This window comes from Haliotis cracherodii, unplaced genomic scaffold (genome assembly GCF_022045235.1).
Source record: "Haliotis cracherodii isolate W230 unplaced genomic scaffold, xgHalCrac1.p SCAF_16, whole genome shotgun sequence".
Taxonomy (NCBI): Eukaryota; Metazoa; Mollusca; class Gastropoda; order Lepetellida; family Haliotidae; genus Haliotis; species Haliotis cracherodii.
Window position 1 is genome coordinate 29,683,927 of NW_027266271.1, and position 25,567 is coordinate 29,709,493.

Here is a 25,567-nt window from a genome sequence, read left to right on the forward strand (position 1 = left end):
CTTTGTGGTTTTTAAATTGGAGAGATTTAAAACTACGGTTGTCAGTGTATGTATCTTGCTATATACGCCCAGCTACACTTAATAGATTACCGGGTATAAGGGGAGGGGTGCATGCATGGTGCCCGGGGGGTAGTTCCTGACGTCCAGGTCCCCGTCTATGGCCTATACTCTCCCCAACTCCTGGCTCACATTCACAACTCTGTAAGTCAGAGTCACGTGATCACACAGAAGTCGACGTCATATCACATGTCACTATGTGCGGCAAAGCGTCAAAACGTGTTTGGCACGCTTTAGTACGACCGGAAATGATAGAAGAAAGCTTTTTGACCCTTAAAACAAGATGAAATATTTCTAGGACCGATGCTATTGAAATATCTAGCAACTACCGATCTACCTACTTGTGGTTTGAAGTACAAATGTAGGTCAGCCACAATGAGTCCTGTCGACACTTTTCCCGGAGAGAAATTTGAACGAAACAGCAATTTCAGATTTATTCTGTCGAAAGAGGGAAGTCTGAGACGGACTAATGAAATATGCGCATGCCACTCCGTTGTATTAATTATGATGTAGTCTTCATAAAACATCTCACCCGTACAAAACAAAGTCAGTTGGAAAACAATTCTAGATGTACGTCATAGAAAATAGCAAAATGACGTGGGTTCAAGACCCGGATGGGACTAGAATCTTTAACATTACAAAGAAATTGTTATTACAATTTATCCAAACATTTGTTACATTTGTTCACTTTCTAAATGTCAGCGTGTGTGTATAGCCTTCGGTCGTGGGAGCCGTGCCAAGTTACGCTTGTCAGAGGGGTACACAAAGTACGTGATCTGGACTACAAGTTGTCGGACTTTCAGGACTGTGAAGATCCGGGGTAGAATAGGTCTTAAGCAACCCATGCTTGCCGGAAAAGGCGCGAATGCTTGTCGTAAGAGGCGACTAACGGGATCGGGTGGTCAGGCTCGCTGACTTGGTTGATGCATGTCATCGATCCCAATTGCGTGGATTGATGCTCATGTTGTCAATCACTGGATTGTCTGGTACAGACGATAAAAAATGGTACTTGTTGTTACCCTGTGTGGCGCTCACCATTAAGGGGCTAAAACAAGGACTGGTCGATTCGGAGTCAGTATACTGTGTCTGAGTGGGGTATTCATGTTAAACTGCGGCATGGTGTCTCTCTGTGAGCTAGCACTATAAATCTGCATCAGTCCGGACTAGTACAAGCAGCCACACAAACACACACATGTACATGCACGTCGCTATATAAGTGCAATAATCTTGGACGCGACGTTAAACCCCATTTCACCTCACCTCACATTGTCAGTTAGGATTAGCTAGACTAGGTAGATTTGTGTTATGTTGCTATATGCTATTTTCATAGCCCTGTGATTCGTATTTATTACATGAACCCAGAAAAGCATTTCTAGCATTTCCGGCAGTACTCTCGTGCTCCGTCAAACCAAATACTGCAATGAAAACACTTAATTACCATAACTGATAAAAAAAAAAAAATGTGCAGAGAAACTTGGAGATGGAGAAAACCAGCAATCTAACTGACGGGGAATATAATGGCGCAATGTGTTCATCTGCGACAAAGAGTTGTTCTTTTATTTGACCTGTTGCTGTCGCAATTAATCTCATCATGAAACCTTCCATTTTATCTGTTTCATTATGAATCATACAAAGATCATTTTGTCTTGTGTGGTCCGAATACATCAAACTTCTATATCTATTTATTTATGTTTAGTATATTGTGGGTTTGTTTCAAGTAATTTGAAACATTGTTACAATTTGTTATAATAAAATGGAAACTGCTGCAGACTGTACATGAGGTTTGCCATGCGATGCGATGTACTGGAACTCCTAACATTGTGTTTTTATTCTCTGTTCGAAATTAGCCTAAAGCGAGTTCTACTATCGCTGCGAGGAGTTTGTAGGGACCACTCCGTTTCAAGAATTATTACTGACAACAATAATTGCAGTATCTCATGTCTAGGTCATCTCAAGTATAAACGAAAAGTTGCACATTATTTATTAACTTTGTTTACAAAATATCATGACCAATGTTTCATATTTGAAAATAAACATTTGTTTTATATAAATGATATCCGAATTTAATAATAACTTCTCAATTAGTTCCACAAAATTCGATCACAAGATGTCAACAAAATATTTCTATTTGATGAGAAACATTTCCTTAGCATGAATATAGACTCACGTCTTACTTCTATGTGACGCAATGAGACCGTATTTGGGTTATCTCAGAGTAATTTCAAAATGTCCACCGTGTTTTTGCATGTTGGTCAGTGCGGAAATCAGACTGGTCGGTCATTCTGGAAGACGGTGATCAAAGACCAAAGTGTCAATGACAGGTACTGAAATGACATTTTTTAGATAATGGCAATAATGAAGTTAACCAGGCACAGCTCATGCAGTGGATGTCGCTTCAGAGATCTCGCGTGCCTCCTCGTTCCTTAGAATTAGTTGTGTTAGGGTTGGGGTTGGTTAAATTACCTTTTTCCTATTATCCTTTGGATCCCCTCTCCGATCAAGCAACTTTTAAGGCAATTAGAGTTAGTGGTCTGTTAGGGTAGTTATCAAGGATGGCGATCAGTAAAGTATATATCTGCCCTATATTATGCTATCATAACCCGGGGCGGTCGGGTAGCCTAGTGGTTAAAGCGTTCGATCGTCACGCCGAATACCCGGGTTCGATTCCCGACATGGGTACAATGTGGGAAGCCCATTTCTGGTGTCCCCCGCCGTGATATTGCTGGAATATTGCTAAAATCGGCGTAAAACCATACTCACTCACTCACTCTCTGTCATAACCCATGGCGATTTCTGATAAGATAAAAGTCCGCTAGCAATTTATGCTCGCGTAATTAACAGGGGACTAAATGGATCATGTGGTCAGGCTGACTGACTTGGTTGATGCATGTGACGATTGTCATCGTATCCCAACTGTGTAGATTGATGCTGGATTGGATCACTGGATTGTCTGGTCCAGACACAAGTATTTAATGGCCACCCCATCAGATAGCGGAACTAGTGCTGAGTGTGGTGTGACAGTTAAACAAGCAATATTGGGCTACATAACATGTATTATGAATGGTTAACAACCCTAATGAAAGGAAGTGGATCCAAAGGCTACAAGTGTTTATTTATTTCTTCTTTGATAGGCATTTAGAAGTTTGAGTTCTAATTAAGGATAAGATTTATGGATGAACAACCTCTATTTTACAACTAAGAGCAACGTTTAGGTGTGTTGTTGTTGAAATAAGTGTTTAAAAGGTCGCTTTCTGCCTATGCAATTTCGTCTGACCTGTCCCTCTTTGGGACACACCGCCACCGTGGTCTAGTGGTAGAGCATCTGTCCGGAGAGCGGAAGGTCCGGGGTTTGATCCATGGCTGCGTCATACCAAAAGACGTTAAAAGATGGTACTTGTTGTTACCCTGTCTGGCGCTCGGCATTAAGGGGCTAAAACAAGGACTGGTCGGCTCGGAGTCAGTATACTGTGTCTGAGTGGGGTATTCATGTTAAACTGCGACATGGTATCTCATTGGGCTAGCACTATAAATCGGCATCATTCCGGACTAGTACAAGCAGCCACACAAACACACACACGTACATGCACGTCACTATATAAGTGCAATAATCTTGGACGCGACGTTAAACCCAATTTCACCTCACCTCACCTCTTTGGGACTGTGTGTGAGTAGGGTACAAATATCTATTGTGAGTTTGGTATTCACATAATTTCTGTTTTTGTTTTTTAGGTGTACTTACTTATATTGGAGATTTAACATGCGCTTTCCGACTGCACATGTATGTCGCACACGGAAAGTGCTTGATTGCTTGATAACGGTGTTAGAACCTACACCATGTACACCGAAACGTCTCTCTTAATTGTAATTAAGAAGTTGTTCATCCATTAATCTTATCCTTACTTAGTCTTTATTAATGTTACGTTTGTGATTTGAAAAATGTATTGCCTTGATCTGCAGTCACACCTTTGTGGACCACAATGGCATCCAGCGCTCGGTCCATGTCGATAGTGAACCCAAGGTCATATGGAGTCTGACAAGGTCAATGAATGTGAGGTGAGAGCAGATAAGTAAATTCCTATTGTAACAACAGGGGTTTAGCTAGACCTGCTCAGAGGCCTTATTTGGCCCCTAGTCTGCAGCAAATGTCAGTAAGAATTACTAAATTGGAATTAAAATGTTCCCAATTCAAATTCATGATGATATAGTCATATCTTATGTGATGGCTTGTTCGGGTTCAATTGTACTTCTATGTTATCACTGCCTATGAAGTGGCACAAGCTTTATTGCTTAGTTTTACATTATTGAATGTAATGTTAATATACAGTGTTAAGTAATTTTAATATACAGTGTTAAATAATGTTAATATACAGTGTAAAGCAATGTTAAGAGGCCCATGAATTTGAGAACATAGGAACTTCTAAAATATTCCAATTTTAATAAAATTACAATTTTTTCCCATTTCATTCACAGAACCAACATTAAAAGCAGAAATAATGACTATAGAGTAAGGCTTAAAAATACTGTGACTCCATGTTTGTTGTCTGCTCGCCCTGCTGGAGTTGGAGGAAGGTACACTGGGGTAAGGGAGGCTACTCTTGGTTAACACTGGGTTACGTTTGCTTGCAAGGCTCTTAGTTTGGGATCCAAGATATATCTCTGAAGCAGCTGCTTGTGTCTTATCAGACCCCAAGGTCATGGAGTATTGCTCTTGCTAACAACACGGTGATAGTAATTGGCACTAGTCCTGTAGTCCTTGCAAAAATGCCCAATAGTTAAGGTATCATAAGGACTAGTAGAAACTTGCCATTTGTAAGGGTTTTGCTATATGTTCTCATTATGAGGACTAGTGGACTAAACATGTAAGTTTCCTCCGCTGCAACATTAGCAGGCCTCAGATTTGCGACTAAGACAGTCGCCAATGCGACCTATATTTCAATTTGACCACTGTCTAAAATTCAGAGGTAGCCAAATGACTACCTTGAAAAATATCTTCTGGTGACTAAATTCTATTGCTACACATATTTAGACACCAAAATAAACATGTCTGCTACTAGTTGTACTCACAAATAATTTCTCCTAAAGTCAACAATGAACTGAAATACATAAATATTAATGTAATTAGTAATTTATTTTAGGTGATAGTTTATTGGATAAGCAAGGATATACGTGTATAATCTACTAACATAAATTGCATCATTGTTCGAGTCACAAATAACAAAACTCAAAAACAGTTTCAACCAATATACAATTCCAAGACTAATACTATGACTTGTACATATAACAGTTATTTGATAAAAGATAATTTCAAATGCTTTTGGCTACCTACAATATTGACTTGACTTTTTGATTCTACCACTGGCTACCTGGAAAAACATACTTGTAGTCATATGGCTACTTGGTAAAAATTTAAACGTTGAGGCCTGATCAGGTTTACCTACCCATGGTTCTGTTGTTAACTGACTGTTTTGATGTCCTGAAATATTGCTCCCTGCAGCATTAAACAACATTCACTCACTCCCTGTAAACTTGCAGTTACCATGGTTACTGATAGAGCACTGACAGTGTATAGCTTTGTCTTCTACACCAGAAAATAACATTTATGTTATTGTAACATCTAAGACATGTTTGCAGAAATTGTGAAAAATATTCTTTTGAAGAATAATAATTATTTCCTAATTGATGGGTAATTTGTGAAGAGATGGTGTTGGGATATGGCATCCATAAGTGATAACCTACCAGTGTTCCAACATTTCGATTGGTCAGGTCTTAATGGATGAGTACTTGCTAAAACGTGGATGTTTTTTCTGGCGTATTTATCTTCATAAGTAACCGCCTCTGTGGTCCAGTGGTAGAGCATCTGCCCAGAGAGCAGAAGGTCAAGGGTTTGATCAACAGCCACGTCATACCAAAAGGAGCAATAAGGGGCTAAAACAAGGACTGGTTTGGATAGGATGGAAGGAAGGCTTGGGTATTCATGTTAAACTGCAGCATGGTATCTCAGTGTGCCAACACTATAAATTGGCATCAGTCCGGACTAGTACAAGCAGCCACACACACACACACGTGCATGCACGTCGCTATATGAGTGCAATAATTTTGGACGCCACGTTAAACCCCATTTCACCTCAGCTCAGGATTATAGTAGTTAGTTTGTACCTGCAGTTACCATGTCAGTGTTACCACAAGCAGTTCTGAGGAAATCAATGCTGTACTTGCCAAACTCGTTACTAGGGATTGCTTGACAAAAAACAATCAGCTGCAGTTCTCCACTGACAACCGTAACATTTAACAGACGGTAACCATGGTATCAAGTAACAAATAGCATGAATATGGCTTTACGTATGGTAGGAATTCATGGCAGGCCGCACTAGCTACTCAACGTATGATTTTCATTTTTCATCAGTGGACAAATTTTGTGATAAAACGTCATTCGTTTAGAACAAGTGAATATATTCTGTTTACTCCCCCAGGGACAAGTTCACAATTTTCATATTTCCACATCCCTGTCTCAGAAATCTGAAGGTGTACATTTCATTTTAAAAATAATTTTATGGGGGTTTTAACTATCAAATAGTCCTCTCCATAGAAACAACACCAGGAAGGAGACAGGATCCCACTATCATTGATCAAATAGTCCTCTCCATAGAAACAACACCAGGAAGGAGACGGGATCCCACTATCATTGATCAAATAGTCCTCTCCATAGAAACAACACCAGGACAGAGATGGGATCCCACTATCTTTGATCAAATAGTCCTCTCCATAGAAACAACACCAGGAAGGAGACGGGATCCCACTTTCATTGATCAAATAGTCCTCTCCATAGAAACAACACCAGGAAGGAGACGGGATCCCACTATCTTTGATCAAATAGTTATCTCCATAGAAACAACACCAGGAAGGAGACGGGATCCCACTATCTTTGATCAAATAGTTATCTCCATAGAAACAACACCAGGAAGGAGATGGGATCCCACTATCTTTGATCAAATAGTTATCTCCATAGAAACAACACCAGGAAGGAGACGGGATCCCACTATCATTGATCAAATAGTCCTCTCCATAGAAACAACACCAGGAAGGAGACGGGATCCCACTATCTTTGATCAAATAGTCCTCTCCATAGAAACAACACCAGGAAGGAGACGGGATCCCACTTTCATTGATCAAATAGTCCTCTCCATAGAAACAACACCAGGAAGGAGACGGGATCCCACTATCTTTGATCAAATAGTTATCTCCATAGAAACAACACCAGGAAGGAGACGGGATCCCACTATCTTTGATCAAATAGTTATCTCCATAGAAACAACACCAGGAAGGAGATGGGATCCCACTATCTTTGATCAAATAGTTATCTCCATAGAAACAACACCAGGAAGGAGACGGGATCCCACTATCATTGATCAAATAGTCCTCTCCATAGAAACAACACCAGGAAGGAGACGGGATCCCACTATCATTGATCAAATAGTTATCTCCATAGAAACAACACCAGGAAGGAGATGGGATCCCACTATCTTTGATCAAATAGTTATCTCCATAGAAACAACACCAGGAAGGAGACGGGATCCCACTATCATTGATCAAATAGTCCTCTCCATAGAAACAACACCAGGAAGGAGACGGGATCCCACTATCATTGATCAAATAGTCCTCTCCATAGAAACAACACCAGGACAGAGATGGGATCCCATAACCCATCGCCAATCTGTCTGGTCATGTTCTAAATAAAATATATTAAATCAAGATTTCTTGGGTTCAGTTTGATGTTGTGACTGGTATTTTAGACCCTCTGTACTGCATGATGTACACTTTTTATCATGTCCAATAATCCATGATGGGACAACACAGGGTCCTTTCATTATTGAAATCAGAACGTCTTATCATGTTGACCTTTTGGGGACACATTAGTGACCACAATTCCCATAAAGACAAATCTTATTTTCCTAACCCCGATATCTCTGATACATACAAGAGGGTAGTGGTTGTGGGGTGAGAGTGGTCCCACCGTTTAAAAAATGCTGGATCCACCCATGCTGTATGCGAATGTCCGACAAGCCATGCATAAGTTTGAGAGTAACCATGGTAACCATGACGTTGTTTTGTAGAGAGAAGAATGTGTGTGCAGGAAAGCGAGGAAGAGGATCGAACTGGGCCCTTGGTAAGGAGCAGTTCAAAAGTTACTTGTCAAATAAATACCTGAGGGAGCGGATGTCATGGCCTGCTTGTCTTGTGGCCAGCAGTGTCAGTGGCAGCAACAGTAACTAACAGCAGAGCTCCAGATAAGCTTTTGGTGTTGTGGGTATTTTACCCATGCATTCTAAAATCATTGGGTATCAGTAATTCTATCTGGGTATTCAAATTTCTGTTACCCACTAGTTTTTACACGTGGGTATTTAAGTTAAATATTTAAAAACACTATTCATCTTGTCCCTGCAAACTTGTGTCGTGTGGGTTCGAGAGCTTTATAGGACTCAAAAATACCACGATACTTCCACAAGAAAGTGTGATGGCAAATGATCATGATGTAAGTGTCATCGTGGAGTTTGGCAAGGTTGACGGAATGCCCGTTTATAATTTCAAAATATGTTGCTGATTTGCTAATCGAATACGCAGGCTTACTTCACAATATTTTAATGATATGCACAAGTTTTATTTTTGTAGCGTATCTGTAATGTTCATTGCGTATTTGATACGCTTGGATTTTATTTTACTGCATATTTTTGCATTTCTGATGCGTATTTCATGCAGATACACAGCTTATCTGGAGCTCTGTAACAGGCTGTTTTACGAAAAGTCTCTGCACTCAGATGTTCAGAATGTGTCACCGTCGAATGTCTTGAACGAGGCAGGTGGTCCAATCTGCAATCCAGGAAACAGTGTTTGAAGCAGGCAATAAGCCCATGTTTTCCAGTAGGTATTCCGTCTGCACAGAGCGAGTAGATTAAATGGATGTCAGGTTGTAGAAGGCTTCAAATCAACCTCTCCTAGCTCTTATATGAGTGCAGCCAGCCTTCTAGAAACTTACCTCATGAAGCAGGTAATACATCCCAGTTTCAAAAATAACTCAAGGTCATAACTCCAGTTTGCAAAGGTAGATAACTCAGGTTGTTGCAGACCACTATTAAAGCTTGAGATTTTACAAACGCCCCAATCAGCTGCCATTAACAATCATCGGAAATAAACGTTTAGTACATCAACTTGCCACGCAGCACAATGGTATTTCGTCTTTTCCTCAGGATACCATGGTGTTCAGTCTACAGGTGACGACCATCTGACCGATGATGCTATGGAGTGTCTGAGGAAAGAAGTGGAAAGGTACGGAGTCAGCCCATTGAAACGTTGGCACTGGGTGATCAGATATCAATCATGTTAGACGGAGTGAGTGAGTGAGTATGGCTTTCGCCGCTTTTAGCAATATTCCAGCAATATCACGTCTGGGGACACCGGAAATGGGCTTCACGCATTGTACCCATGTCGGGAAGTGAACCCAGGTCTTCGACGTGATGAGCGAACGCATTAACCACGAGGCTACCCGACCGCCCCTGTCAGACGGATGTTGATATAGCACATGTGCACATGGCGCCTGTATTATTATAGAAACCATGCTCACACCAAGGTCAATACATCAGAGTCCTGTAGATGCTTTGCAGAGTAGTGTATTTTAACCTGCGAATCAAGTCTGCTCTCGGGGAGAGGATGGCAGTGGGTGCACTGACCACTGAGTGATCCTGTTACATCATTGTCAAGGGCAGTGTTTCTCCCATGGTCCTCGGCCTCCACATGGCTCTACCCGTTGCTTCAATGTCAGGCAGTTGTAGGATGCACTGAGTTAAGGTGAGTTGCCTTCCGTGAATTGTGACCTTCTGCGGTCTCGTTTCATGAGCTGACTGGGGTGGTGGGGTAGCTGTGTGGTTAAGGTGCTTGCTCGTCAAGCTGTGAGCCGGGGTTCAGTTCCCCACGTGGGTACAATATGTGATTTCTGGTGTCCCCAGCTGCGATATTGCTGGAATGTTTCCAGAAGTGGTGTTAGACTTTACTTACACACTGCCTCTGTAGCTGACTAAAAATGTGTGTGCATAAAGCAGAGTACCTGTGAAGTATTCACTGCTCCCTATTGCCTCTGTACTCCTCTGTATGTCATCCCATGGATTGCAGGATTTGCATGCCAACTCGACTTAAACAGATATTTTTCCAACTCTTTTCACAATTTTATTCACGGTGCTCCAGTGATTTGATGTACCGTATATCGCTCATCTTCCAGAGGCAAGAGAGTTAACTGACTATAAAAGTCCAATTTCCACCTTGCCGAACTAGACTGGAATTCCTTGGCTCGATCGTAGCGCCATCAATGGTTATTATCAGTTATGTCCCTTCTGAGCCTTTCCTATGGACCAATCCGATTCCATCACATGCATTTGTTTCAAACAAATTGGCGGCGCCCAGTCAAGATGATCTGATCGATAATCAAGATCTATATTGTGATAAAACGGGTCTTACATTGCGAAGTGCATCAAATCACGCGAGCACCTTGATTAAAAACATGAAAAGGTTTGGAAAATATCTGTTGACAAGGAGTTGGTGGTGTGCATATTTTGCAAATCCTGCGATCGACCGAAATCTGCACGACAGTTTACGAACCGGATTTCGATTTCGTTGCGCGATTTTGATTGGACTATGCATGGACTCGTTAGTCCAACCAAAATGTAACTCCATAATACCAGCCTAGTTCGGCAAGGGTGGAAACTGGACTTTTAAAGTCAGTTAACTCTCTTGCCTCGGGAAGATGTATATCGCTGTGTATAAGGCAAGTTTTTCGTACAAACGATCGAGCCATGAAATCCCAGCCAAGTTTAGCGAGGGTGGAAACTGGACTTTTATAGTCAGTTAACTCCCTTGCCTCAGACAGTTGTATTGAACATGACTCTTTCCTCCTCAGGTGCGACCACCACATGGGGGTGGTGCTTATGCACAGTCTGAGTGGGGGCACAGGGTCAGGTAAGTGACATCAGTATGTGTGATGGGGGTGGTGCACAGTCTGAGTGGGGGCACAGGGTCAGGTAAGTGACATCAGTATGTGTGATGGGGGTGGTGCACAGTCTGAATGGGGGAATAGGGTCAGGTAAGTGACGTCAGTATGTGTGATGGGGGTGGTGCACAGTCTGAGTGGGGGCACAGGGTCAGGTAAGTGACATCAGTATGTGTGATGGGGGTGGTGTACAGTCTGAGTGGGGGCACCGGGTCAGGTAAGTGACGTCAGTATGTGTGATGGGGGTGGTGCACAGTCTGAATGGGGGAATAGGGTCAGTTAGGTGACGTTGGCATGTGTGATGTGGGTGATGCACAGTCTGAGTAGGGGGTCAGGTAAGTGACGCCAGTATATGTGATGGGAGTGGTGCACACTCTTAGTGGGGGAACAGGGTCAGGTAGGTGACGGCATGTGTGATGTGGGTGATGCACAGTCTGAGTCGGGGTCAGGTTGGTGACGTCAGTATGTGTGATGGGGGTGGTGCACAGTCTGAGAGGGGGTCAGGTAGGTGACATCGGCATGTGTGATGGGGGTGGTGCACAGTCTGAGTGTGGGGTGAGGTTGGTGACATCGGCATGTGTGATGGGGGTGGTGCACAGTCTGAGTGTGGGGTCAGGTAGGTGATGTCGGCATATGTAAGTTTTTACAAAGTATTGAATCTTTTTGAATGATGGAGAACAGCATTAAATATACATTGATTTTCAGTTATTGAGAGATCTGCATTGCCATACAAAACTAATTTAAAACAAATCTGATTGCTGCTTGCTACTATAGAAATCTCATTCATCTTTTATTCTGATATATCTCACATAGAAAACTCATGAAAGGTCCTGTGTGTGCACTGTAACGTGTGAGGGTCAATATGTTGTAGGCCTTGGCTCCCGGCTGTGCGAGCTGATCCGTGAGGAGTACCCGATGAACTATTTAATGTCCTGCGCCATTGCTCCGTGTGTCAGTGGAGAGAGTCCCCTACAGCACTACAACTCTCTCCTCACTCTCTCCCATCTACACAGGTACACTACAACTCTCTCTCCCATCTACACAGGCACACAACTCTCTCTCTCTCCCATCTACACAGGCACACAACTCTCTCTCTCTCCCATCTACACAGGCACACTACACCTCTCTCTCTCTCTCTCTCCCATCTACACAGGCACACAACTCTCTCTCTCTCTTCTCTCTCTCTCTCTCCCATCTACACAGGTACACTACACCTCTCTCTCTCTCTCTCCCATCTACACAGATACACTACAACTCTCTCTTCTCTCTCTCTCTCTCTCTCCCATCTACACAGGCACACAACAACTCACTCTCTCTCCCATCTACACAGGTACACTACACCTCTCTCTCTCTCCCATCTACACAGGCACACAACAACTCTCTCTCCCATCTACACAGACACACAACAACTCTCTCTCTCTCTCTCCCATCTACACAGGCACACAGCAACTCTCTCTCTCTCTTCTCTCTCTCTCTCTCCCATCTACACAAGCACACAACAACTCTCTCTCTCTTCTCTCTCTCTCTCCCATCTACAGAGGCACACAACAACTTTCTCTCTCTCTTCTCTCTCTCTCTCTCCCATCTACACAGGCACACAACAACTGTCTGTCTCTCTTCTCTCTGTCTCTCTCTCCCAGCTACACAGGCACACAACAAGTCTCTCTGTCTCTTCTCTCTCTCTCTCTCCCATCTACACAGGCACACAACAACTCTCTCTATCTCTTCTCTCTGGCTCTCTCCCATCTACACAGGCACACAACAACTCTCTCTCTCTCCCATCTACACAGGCACACTACACCTCTCTCTCTCTCCCATCTACACAGACACACAACTCTCTCTCTCTCTTCTCTCCCTCTCTTCCATCTACACAGGCACACAACAACTCTCTCTCCCATCTACACAGGTACACAACAACAACAACTCTCTCTCTCTCTCTCTTCTCTATCTCTCTCTCCCATCTACACAGGCACACTACACCTCTCTCTCTCTCTCTCTTCTCCCTCTCTCTCTCCCATCTACACAGGCACACTACAACAACTCTCTCTCTCCCATCAACACAGGCACACTACAACAACTCTCTCTCTCCCATCAACACAGGCACACTACAACAACTCTCTCTCTCTCTTCTCTCTCTCTCTCTCCCATCTACACAGACACACTACACCTCTCTCTCTCTCTCTCTTCTCTCTCTCTCCCATCTACACAGGCACACTACAACAACTCTCTCTCCCATCTACACAGGCACACAACAACTCTCTCTCTCTTCTCTCTCTCTCTCTCCCATCTACACAGGCACACTACAACAACTCTCTCTCCCATCTACACAGGCACACAACAACTCTCTCTCTCTTCTCTCTCTCTCTCCCATCTACACAGACACATAACAACAACTCTCTCTCCCATCTACACAGACACACAACAACTCTCTCTCTCTCTCTCTTCTCTCTCTCTCTCCCATCTACACAGGCACACTACAACAACTCTCTCTCCCATCTACACAGGCACACAACAACTCCCTCTCTCTCTTCTCTCTCTCTCTCCCATCTACACAGACACACTACAACAACTCTCTCTCACATCTACACAGGCACACTACAACAACTCTCTCTCCCATCTACACAGACACACAACAACTCTCTCTCTCTCTTCTCTCTCTCTCTCTCCCATCTACACAGACACACTACAACAACTCTCTCTCATCTACACAGGCACACTACAACAACTCTCTCTCCCATCTACACAGACACACTACAACAACTCTCTCTCCCATCTACACAGGCACACTACAACAACTCTCTCTCTCTCTTCTCTCTCTCTCTCTCCCATCTACACAGACACACTACAACAACTCTCTCTCACATCTACACAGGCACACTACAACAACTCTCTCTCCCATCTACACAGACACACAACAACTCTCTCTCTCTCTTCTCTCTCTCTCTCTCTCCCATCTACACAGACACACTACAACAACTCTCTCTCCCATCTACACAGACACACTACAACAATTCTCTCTCCCATCTACACAGACACAAAACAACTCTCTCTCTCTCTCTTCTCTCTGGCTCTCTCCCATCTACACAGACACACTACAACAACTCTCTCTCCCATCTACACAGACACACAACAACTCTCTCTCTCTCTTCTTTCTCTCTCTCTCCCATCTACACAGACACACTACAACAACTCTCTCTCCCATCTACACAGGCACACTACAACAACTCTCTCTCCCATCCCATCTACACAGACACACAACAACTCTCTCTCACTCTTCTCTCTCTCTCTCTCCCATCTACACAGACACACTACAACAACCCTCTCTCCCATCTACACAGGCACACTACAACAACTCTCTCTCCCATCTACACAGACACACTACAACAACTCTCTCTCTCTCACCCATCTACACAGGCACACTACACCTCTCTCTCTCTCTTGTCTCTCTCTCTCCCATCTACACAGGTACACTACACCTCTCTCTCTCTCTCTCTCTCTCTCTCTCTCTCCCATCTACACAGACACACTACACCTCTCTCTTTCTCTCTCTCTCTCTCTCTCTCTCTCTCTCTCTCTCTCTTTCTCTCTCTCTCTCCCATCTACACAGACACACTACACCTCTCTCTCTCTCACTCTCTCTCTCCCATCGACACAGACACACTACACCTCTTTCTCTCTCTCTCTCTCTCTCTCTCTCTCTCTCTCTCTCTCTCTCTCCCATCTACACAGGCACACTACACTCTCTCTCTCTCTCTCTCTCTCTCTCTCTCTCCCATCTACACAGACACACTACACCTCTCTCCCTCTCTCTCTCTCTCTCTCTCTCTCTCTCTCTCTCTCTCTCTCTCTCTCCATCTACACAGGCACACTACACCTCTCTCTCTCTCTCTCTCTCTCTCCCATCTACACAGGTACAGCACTACAACTCTCGGTATATAATTCCAGGTACACTGATGGTGTGGTTCTAATGCATAATGATGAGATTTTGCGGAAGCTTCAAAAGAGAAATGAGAAAAGTGTCTCATTCAGTGCCATGAATCAGAGCATTGCAAACAGCCTGTGTGGCGTGTTCCTGCCGACAGAGTCGCTTACTCCCAGCAGGTTGTACACAGTTGTCTCCCCTTCATGTCATTAAACGTTTCCATTCATTCATATAATTCAACTTAAAAATGAATTTTACACCAAACTACTGTCAATATAAATGTCACAATTACTCAACATAATGTTTTTAATCCAAGCTACACTTCAGCATTTTCATTTTGAAAAAAAACCTATGAATGTTTAATTGGACATTTCATTATTAGTGGCTTCAGCACAGGCATGGAACCCTGGGATATGGTGCGGACATTATGCCCAATGCCATCACTCAAGTTTATTCACATTCTACAACACGCAAGAAGGTCAGTGTCTGCACAATTCGAAGTAAATACTGATACGCCATCTTCCTGCTGAGCATTCCCAAGGTTTACTGTTATCCACTAGGTTTCCGAGAGAAAACAGGTCCTAAGTTTCCCCTGATCCTCCAGGTTTCCGAGAGAAAATAGGTCCTGAGTTTCCCATGATCCTCTGGGTTTCCGAGAGAAAACAAGCTCTAAATTTCCCATGATCCTCTAGGTTTCCAAGAGAAAACTGGCCCTAAGTTTCCCATGATCCTCCAGGTTTCCGAGAGAAAACAGGTCCTAAGTTTCCCATGATCCTCCAGGTTTCCAAGAGAAAACAGGTCCTAAGTTTCCCATGATCCTCCAGGTTTCCACGAGGAAACAGGTCCTAAGTTTCCCATGATCCTCCAGGTTTCCGAGAGAAAATAGGTCCTGAGTTTCCCATGATCCTCTGGGTTTCCGAGAGAAAACAAGCTCTAAATTTCCCATGATCCTCTAGGTTTCCAAGAGAAAACTGGCCCTAAGTTTCCCATGATCCTCCAGGTTTCCGAGAGAAAACAGGTCCTAAGTTTCCCATGATCCTCCAGGTTTCCAAGAGAAAACAGGTCCTAAGTTTCCCATGATCCTCCAGGTTTCCGAGAGAAAACAGGTCCTAAGTTTCCCATGATCCCTGGGTTTCTGTAAGGGCCATCTAAAGTGAGGATTGGGTGTTTAGGAAGTGTGACCTGACTGACTATCATCCTATTGGGATGGCATGGATCATTGCTATAAAGTTACACGATGTTGACAGTGTTCCTGTCTTTATCTCATTATTTACACCACTGTCATATAGATGGAATAGTGCTGACACCAGCAACACTCACTCATACATGTGATCTGATTATTTACACCACTGTCACATAGATGGAATAGTGCTGACACCGGCAACACTCACTCATACATGTGATCTGATTATTTACACCACTGTCACATAGATGGACTAGTGCTGACACCAGCAACACTCACTCATACATGTGATCTGATTATTAACACCACTGTCACATAGATGGAATAGTGCTGACACCAGCAACACTCACTCATACATGTGATCTGATTATTTACACCACTGTCACATAGATGGAATAGTGCTGACACCGGCAACACTCACTCATACATGTGATCTGATTATTTACACCACTGTCACATAGATGGACTAGTGCTGACACCAGCAACACTCACTCATACATGTGATCTGATTATTAACACCACTGTCACATAGATGGAATAGTGCTGACACCAGCAACACTCACTCATACATGTGATCTGATTATTTACACCACTGTCACATAGATGGAATAGTGCTGACACCAGCAACACTCACTCATACATGTGATCTGATTATTTACACCACTGTCACATAGATGGACTAGTGCTGACACCAGCAACACTCACTCATACATGTGATCTGATTATTTACACCACTGTCACATAGATGGACTAGTGCTGACACCAGCAACACTCACTCATACATGTGATCTGATTATTTACACCACTGTCACATAGATGGAATAGTGCTGACACCAGCAACACTCACTCATACATGTGATCTGATTATTTACACCACTGTCACTTAGATGGACTAGTGCTGACACCAGCAACACTCACTCATACATGTGATCTGATTATTTACACCACTGTCACATAGATGGAATAGTGCTGACACCAGCAACACTCACTCATACATGTGATCTGATTATTTACACCACTGTCACATAGATGGACTAGTGCTGACACCAGCAACACTCACTCATACATGTGATCTGATTATTTACACCACTGTCATATAGATGGAATAGTGCTGACACCAGCAACACTCACTCATACATGTGATCTGATTATTTACACCACTGTCACATAGATGGAATAGTGCTGACACCGGCAACACTCACTCATACATGTGATCTGATTATTTACACCACTGTCATATTGATGTAATAGCGCTGACACCAGCAACACTCACTCATACATGTGATCTGATTATTTACACCACTGTCACATAGATGTAATAGTGCTGACACTGGCAACACTCACTCATACATGTGATCTGATTATTTACACCACTGTCATATTGATGTAATAGTGCTGACACCAGCAACACTCACTCATACATGTGATCTGATTATTTACACCACTGTCACATAGATGGAATAGTGCTGACACCGGCAACACTCACTCATACATGTGATCTGATTATTTACACCACTGTAATATTGATGTAATAGCGCTGACACCAGCAACACTCACTCATACATGTGATCTGATTATTTACACCACTGTCATATTGATGTAATAGTGCTGACACCAGCAACACTCACTCATACATGTGATCTGATTATTTACACCACTGTCACATAGATGGAATAGTGCTGACACTGGCAACACTCACTCATACATGTGATCTGATTATTTACACCACTGTCACATAGATGGAATAGTGCTGACACCGGCAACACTCACTCATACATGTGATCTGATTATTTACATACACCACTGTCACATAGATGGAATAGTGCTGACACTGGCAACACTCACTCATACATGTGATCTGATTATTTACACCACTGTCACATAGATGGAATAGTGCTGACACTGGCAACACTCACTCATACATGTGATCTGATTATTTACACCACTGTCATATAGATGGAATAGCGCTGACACCGGCAACACTCACTCATACATGTGATCTGATTATTTACACCACTGTCACATAGATGGAATAGTGCTGACACCGGCAACACTCACTCATACATGTGATCTGTACATCATATATACTACTCAAAACAAGTTAAACAGCACCAACAATTGGAAGGGTGCATGTTGCAATACCCACCATCCATGACAGATTAACTATAGTCATTTGAAAAAATTGGTGATCTTAAACTTCTTTTGAGTAGTATATATACGTAATTGTGTCCCTGTTCTGATGTACACGTTAAACCATTCTCTGTTATTAATCAGTGTTCCAAAGTAAGTCTCCAGGCTGACCCTGTGTACTTGATCTTGTATGTCCTGTAGTACTTGAGTCTAGGGACCCCCTGAGTCTTGAAGTTTTGACATTAGTGTTAATGTTTTATTCTACCATGACATTGAAGAATGCTTGATTCTGATTGGTTAAAATGAGGTATCCTTTTGCTTCAAAAACTTTGCAATTTCTGGTAATTGCTGACTTACTAATAACACTAACGTAAATAAATAGTAGAATTAAAACATCTCTCTTTGGACTAAGTTTGGGGGGTATTTGTCAACTTCTTTTTGAAAGACTATGTGTTTTGAACACTTATTTTGAACTAGTTAAGACTATGGGTATTTTAATTTTGAACTTGAGTAATATTTGTACATATAAAACTACCTGTGACCCCTTTTCAGAATGTTCTTAGATAGGGGACCTTTGCGTTTGGTTCCAAATTAAAATACGAGGTATCTACTCTACAGTGGGACTACATCAAACTTCAAAACACATCAGTAGGTTTATGTCCTATGTGACTGTTGCCTGTATTTCCCTGTGAGTGAGCTATGTTGTTCTGTGTGCAGCAAGGTGGGCTGGGACGGACTGGCGACTCAGACCCTCCACTCCCTCCAGCGCTACAACACACACGGGAAGCCTGTATCCTTCACACAATATGGAGCTCCAGGAGGCTCCCTGCAGTCCATGCACAGGTTACACTTAGTTCTGTCCTCTGTAAAGGGGGTGGTCGGGTAGCCAAGTGGTTAAAGCGTTCGCTCGTCACCCCGAAGACCCGGGTTCGATTCCCGACATGGGTACAATGTGTGAAGCCCATTTCTGGTGTCCCCTGCCGTGATATTGCTGGAATATTGCTAAAAGCGGCGTAAAACCATACTCACTCACTCACTCCTTTGTAAAGGGTGGGCAGAAGAATATAAGGATGTGAGTATGTCTCAGTATATCAGTTATGCACGGTGTGTCAGCTGAATGTTGGAGGACAGACCGAAGTGATGGACATAACAGATGTTCTTGAAGACTGGTGCTGACAGACCAAGGTCGGCACCTGTGAAGATCCGGATTGGAATAGGTCTTCAGCAACCCATGCTTGCTGTAAGAGGCGACTATGCTTGTCGTAACGGGATCAGGTGGTCAGGCTCACTGACTTTGTTGATACGTGTCATTGTATCCCATCATACCACCATCATAGTTCATTATAACTGTTGAATTGCACTTCATATTGGGTCGCACAAATTAGGGTGTTTCTATATTAAAGCTGTCATTTTCCTGATGGTGCAAGTTTAAGAGTGTAGCCAACCTTGTGGTGGGTCGAGGTGACAGCTCCCAAAGTTTCCTGGCAGCCATGAAGCGAGGGGTTGAGGACAAGATCAAGTCCTCCTACAGTTGTGTGGCGTGGAACCCTATGCCTGTTGATTACTGGTCAGGTGAGCTTCAAAGGTTGAGATCAGGTCCTATAGCTGTGTGGCCCGGAACCCTGTGTCTGTAGATCTCAGGTTAGGTGAGCTTCAGAGGACAAGATGAGGTCCTATAGCTGTGTGGCCCGGAACCCTGTGTCTGTAGATCTCAGGTTAGGTGAGCTTCAGAGGACAAGATGAGGTCCTATAGCTGTGTGGCCCGGAACCCTGTGTCTGTAGATCTCAGGTTAGGTGAGCTTAAGAGGACGAGATGAGGTCCTATAGCTGTGTGGCCTGGAAACTTGTGACTGTAGATCTCAGGTCAGGTGAGCTTCAGCAGAACTAGGTACCTGTCCTATGGTGTGGTTTGGAAAAGAAAACATGCCTATAGACTTCTGGTCAGGTGACCTTCAGGGGACTTGGTCCATTCCTATGGTGTGGAAGCCATGCCAGTAGACTTCTGAGCTAATAATGTTATCCAAACTCCATTCTTGTAATCAGGACATCGTGGGGGTTCCAAAACCCCATGCTGCTTGTTTCAGCCCACCAAATTGAGGATTGGTTGGTCACAATGCGTGACCTGGCTGATGGTTCCTCACTGCAACAAGGGGGAACACCCAGTAACACTGTACCACATGCTTGTATCAAGAGTGAGTGAGTGAGTTCTTTTAGTGACGCTTTGTTACATGAAGGTGTTACTCTGATGAGGCTAGGATGGCTGTCAACCACTGGCGTGCCTGGTGATCTGCGGCGTAAAACTCACTCACTCACTCAGTTGTTTACAGGCCACCTGATATGGCTGGCATATTTTAACTGCTGCGTAAAACAAAACTCACTCACTCACTCAGCTGTTTACAGGCCACTTGAGATGGCTGGCATATTTTAACTGCTGCGTAAAACAAAACTCACTCACTCACTCAGTTGTTTACAGGCCACCTGAGATGGCTGGCATATTTTAACTGCTGCGTAAAACAAAACTCACTCACTCACTCAGTTGTTTACAGGCCACCTGATATGGCTGGCATATTTTAACTGCTGCGTAAAACAAAACTCACTCACTCACTCAGCTGTTTACAGGCCACTTGAGATGGCTGGCATATTTTAACTGCTGCGTAAAACAAAACTCACTCACTCACTCAGTTGTTTACAGGCCACCTGAGATGGCTGGCATATTTTAACTGCTGCGTAAAACAAAACTCACTCACTCACTCAGTTGTTTACAGGCCACCTGATATGGCTGGCATATTTTAACTGCTGCGTAAAACAAAACTCACTCACTCACTCAGCTGTTTACAGGCCACTTGAGATGGCTGGCATATTTTAACTGCTGCGTAAAACAAAACTCACTCACTCACTCACTCACTCACACTTGAGGAAGCTTTGTTCAGACACAACATCAGTTTTGAGTTGTCCAGATGTTGCAGTGTTCTGAAAATGAAGTTGCAGACTGTTGCAGAAGTTCTGCTTGCTCAGAGTATTTAGTCCTAGGCCAAGAGCAAGAAAAGTCGCTATCTGTTAAGATCTCAAAAAATAAAAAAAGTGTTATCCAGTAATTTGTATGACACCTCCACCCTCCAGAAATTCCTCCCAGTATGGAACTAGCCACAGATTGTATCAGGTTACAATACACAACCAAGGTTTCCCCATTTCTTGACCCACGATGAGGATGTAGGTTACTAAGTATCCTGATTCACTATCTGGTTTAACAGACTACTAACACTAACTAATTACAAATATGAAAGAAAACATTCTTCAATATATTGAGATACAGCTCATAAAATAAGAAAGTGATATTTGGCTCATATGTGATTTGTCTCTTGTGTACCTGTACTTGATGTCTACAGTCTGTAAATCTCCTGGGTCCACTTGCACAAAGCGATCTTAGCGCTACAATTATTGTAAATCCTTAAGATCGCGATCTTAACTCCAAGCCGTCTTACAATCGCGCTAAGATCGGTTTGTGCAAGTGGAATAGGACAATTGTATGGTGATTGTAAAGTTAATTGTAGCGGCCTAAGATCGATTGTAACTAAGATTGTTCTGTGCAAGTGGGCCCTGGTCTCCTGTGTGTGTACTTTACCTTGGTAAAATTTAAGCATTTTAAAACAATGCACATATTAATCTTTTAGAGTGTTTACTTACAAACCAATGTTTCAACCCCCATTCGTCCACATATACTGTCATTGTTTGTTGTGCTGTTATTATTTATGTACTTTGTGTAATATTGTCACTGTTTCTGTTGGCAATGAAATATCTGACAAACTTAATGTGCACAACTGTGAATAAATATGCCAATTATTTGAACACATATTCAAAACACTTGATGCGGAATAGAATATATACATAATATGATTGTACTGTTAATAGACATTTTAACTTTTCATATGGGTCATTCACATTGTGCAAATATCCTGTAACTGCCATTCTTTCTTCTCCTCACTACGTTTCAAAACAGCAAACCCAACCATATAAATATAAAGCATGTGGTGTAATGGAGGCTGACAGGCACCCGTGTTCTACAGGAACCAGCTCTGCAGTGTGGGTGATAGGGCAGGGGGTATCATATTTACTTGATGATCTTCCCGAGGCAAGCGTGTCCACTAGCCTATATCAAAGCCTAGTCTCTACGTCTTCCCGAGGCAAGCGTGTCCACTAGCCTATATCAAAGCCTAGTTTCTACGTCTTCCCGAGGCAAGCGTGCCCACTTGCCTACATCAAAGCCTAGTTTCTACGTCTTCCCAAGGCAAACGTGTCCACTAGCCTATATCAAAGCCTAGTTTCTACATCTTCCCGAGGCAAGCGTGTCCACTAGCCTATATCCAAGCCTAGTTTCTACGTCTTCCAGAGGCAAGCGTGTCCACTAGCCTATATCAAAGCCTAGTTTCTACGTCTTCCCGAGGCAGACGTGACCACTAGCCTATATCAAAGCCTAGTTTCTACGTCTTCCCGAGGCAAGCGTGACCACTAGCCTATATAAAAAACTATCGATATGTGCGATAGTCCAATCATATTTAGCACAGGAAAGTGGGCTTGATGTGGTAAGGGTGGAAACAAGACTTAAGGCTAGCTGACTCTCTTGTCTCGGGAAGAGTGTGTGATTGTTTCTCCACATTTTGCCGAGGAGTATATTGACAGGGTCAGGGATCACAACATTTACAGAATTGTGTGGTCACTCTGTGGTGGAGTGTCTTGATTTGCTCCATCCACTGTTTGGTACAGCCATTGGTCAAAACGAGTGTTTGGTGTTTGTACGAGAAAAAATAAAAACAGTGTTATGGTCACATAAGAAAGTTGCATTTCTAAGATTCATATCTGAATTTTGTGAATATGGTGTTCAGAGAGCCGTGTTATATGTATTTAAAACCATTATTCCGTATCTTCAAATCTAATTTAATCAGTCCATAGAAAACAATAGCTACATGGAATATAACTGGTGATGTTATTTTGCATAATGCTTCTGTCCTAGCGAGAAGAAATGCGCTCGGACCTCGAGACTCCTCCTCAATCACTATCGCTGCCAACTACGGGTCTGTCGTGGATTACCTTGAGACAGTCCTGGAGAGGTCGAAGGTCATGTTTGAGGCGGGAGCCTACCTGCACTGGTACGACCGATATGGCGTCTCCACGGTGAGCTGTTACTTTGACAACTGCTATATTGGAAACTGTGCCTCTTGTAGCAGCATTTCTACAGTAGTCTGCACGCAGATCTCCCGGTGTTTGTTCATCCCTATCACCATCTTTCCATCCATCACCTTTTCTTCCACAAGGCTTGGGTCCACCAACAGGTGCTTGCCTTGTGTGAGGAAAGCGAATGTAGATTATCAGTGTTCTGGAATGTGTGGAACATCTTGATACAGACTATGTTGCCAGAACCACTGCTTGGAGTGAGAGTCTGCCAGTGAGGAGCAGGGCCCAGTTCCACAAAGAGATCTTCGCACTAAGTCGATCATAACTCCCATTCTTTAACACTGACTGACGACAGTTGTGGCGCTAAGATCGCTTTTTGGAACGGGGCCCAGGTGGTTAAATGTGCTGTCCTATTGATGGCCTGTATCATTGCTCATGCTGTCACCCACTGGTCTGTGTTTCCAGTATATTTTCAGGCCTCTATGATACAGCTGGAATATATTGCAGACAAAGCCAATCCTATACAGATGTCATTTCTAGATAAATAGATGGGATTTGTGAGACAAGTGGGGGATTGTCCCAATACAATTATGTTTTTTAACTTTCAGGATACATTTGAGGCAGCGTTTGAAACTTTGTCAGCAGTGATAGACGATTACAAAGCAGCTTTGTCCTGACCAGACCTACTGGGTCACTAATGGAAGCCGTACTGGCATAATGGATGACCTGACATGTCTTGCTGTATGATTGGAATTACAATGGGGACTGGCTGGTCACAATGGGGAGTGCATGGTCACAATGGGGAGTGGCTGGTCACAATGGGGAGTGGATGTCAAAAATGGGGAGTGGATGTCAATGGGGAGTGGATCACATCAATGGGAGTGCCAATGGCAACAATGGGGAGAGGCTAGGCACAATGGGGAGAGGCTAGGCACAATGGGGAGTGGCTGGGGACAAGGGGGGTGCCGATGGCAACAATGAGAAGTGGCTGGCCACAATGGAGGAGCCGATGGCAACAATGGGGAGTGCCTGGGCACAATGGCTGAGCCGATTGCAACAATGGGGAGTGGCTGGCAACAATAGGGAGCTGATGGCAACAATGGGGTGTGGATGGCACAATGGAGAGTGGGGTGTCAACAATGGGGAATGGGTTGCAACAATGGAGATTTTTTTGTTGATGGATAGGCAATGTATTTATGGAAGGTAAAGTTTGGTGAAATTAAATCAAATGGACTCTGATACACTGTAGTAATCCTGTAAATAATGTACATAGATAAAAGTATCTGTATTTCTGCCAATACTTCTGAATAAACTTGTAATGCTTTTTTATCACTTTGAAAATGTTTTACATGACTTTTGGCTTTGAATTATAAAGTTCTTATTTAAATCCTGTCCTCTACAAGTGTTTTAACATAACACATGACATGCAATCAGCCATGTCCCCAGCCTGATCACTAAATCCATTATCGCCTTTTATGACCAGCATCACCAGCATAGGTTGCTAGGGACCTAATCTAACCAGCCAACATCAGCAACTGCGTGGAAGGAGGGCTCCCAGGAAAGGGTGGAGTCCAGCATTGGTATCTGGCAGTGTGGCCTTTGACAAGTACCATATTTTACCTCTTTGGTAAGATGAGGTCAGGCGATCAAGCGACATTTCCCTCTCCCGGCGGGAATCCTACTTTGACTGTTTTTACGTCTTGAATTGTATTAAAGCATGTACCTTAACAATCTAAACATGACAACAGGAAAAAAATACAGGTGTGTTATTGAGAACCCTACATATTTAGCTCACCTTGCTGAAAGCCGAGTGAGGTTGTGTCGTAGTGCATGTCGGCCTGTTGGTTAACTATACATTTTCAAAATGTCCTCTGGGGCAGAATGGAGCTTAAACTGTTTGCCCCTTACTTTGCCTTTTCTGCATGTATCATCAAGTCCTAGTATGTGGTATGCGTACAACATGTACTAGTTATACGTTATTTTACATGTTTTGGTATTTGATAAGCCTGATCCCAGGACCACATATCCCCGTTTTTTAAAGTGTTACTACACATTCCACCTCTCCTCAATGCTA

At 43.2% G+C, this 25,567-nt stretch overlaps 1 protein-coding gene across 1 annotated transcript; it reads left to right on the forward strand.

The window, feature by feature from the left end:
• Positions 1-2,163: 2,163 nt before the first annotated feature.
• Positions 2,164-24,754, forward strand: LOC139463558 (tubulin delta chain-like). Its single transcript, XM_071244831.1, has 12 exons — positions 2,164-2,378; positions 4,015-4,110; positions 8,169-8,221; positions 9,300-9,378; positions 11,000-11,058; positions 11,961-12,102; positions 15,035-15,190; positions 15,394-15,489; positions 19,042-19,114; positions 19,752-19,896; positions 23,333-23,493; positions 24,102-24,754. The coding sequence occupies exons 1-12, from the start codon at positions 2,284-2,286 to the stop codon at positions 24,168-24,170; spliced, it is 1,224 nt and encodes a 407-aa protein (XP_071100932.1). The 5' UTR covers positions 2,164-2,283; the 3' UTR covers positions 24,171-24,754.
• The last annotated feature ends 813 nt before the right edge of the window (positions 24,755-25,567 follow it).

What these genes read in the sequence shown, in the direction of transcription:
- LOC139463558 (XM_071244831.1), top strand. Translation starts at nt 2,284, where the DNA reads ATGTCCACCGTGTTTTTGCATGTTGGTCAGTGCGGAAATCAGACTGGT. An exon ending in ATTCTACAACACGCAAGAAG is followed by an intron (nt 15,490 to 19,041) that starts GTCAGTGTCTGC and finishes TTCTGTGTGCAG; the next exon opens with CAAGGTGGGCTGGGACGGAC. An exon ending in GCCTGTTGATTACTGGTCAG is followed by an intron (nt 19,897 to 23,332) that starts GTGAGCTTCAAA and finishes CTTCTGTCCTAG; the next exon opens with CGAGAAGAAATGCGCTCGGA.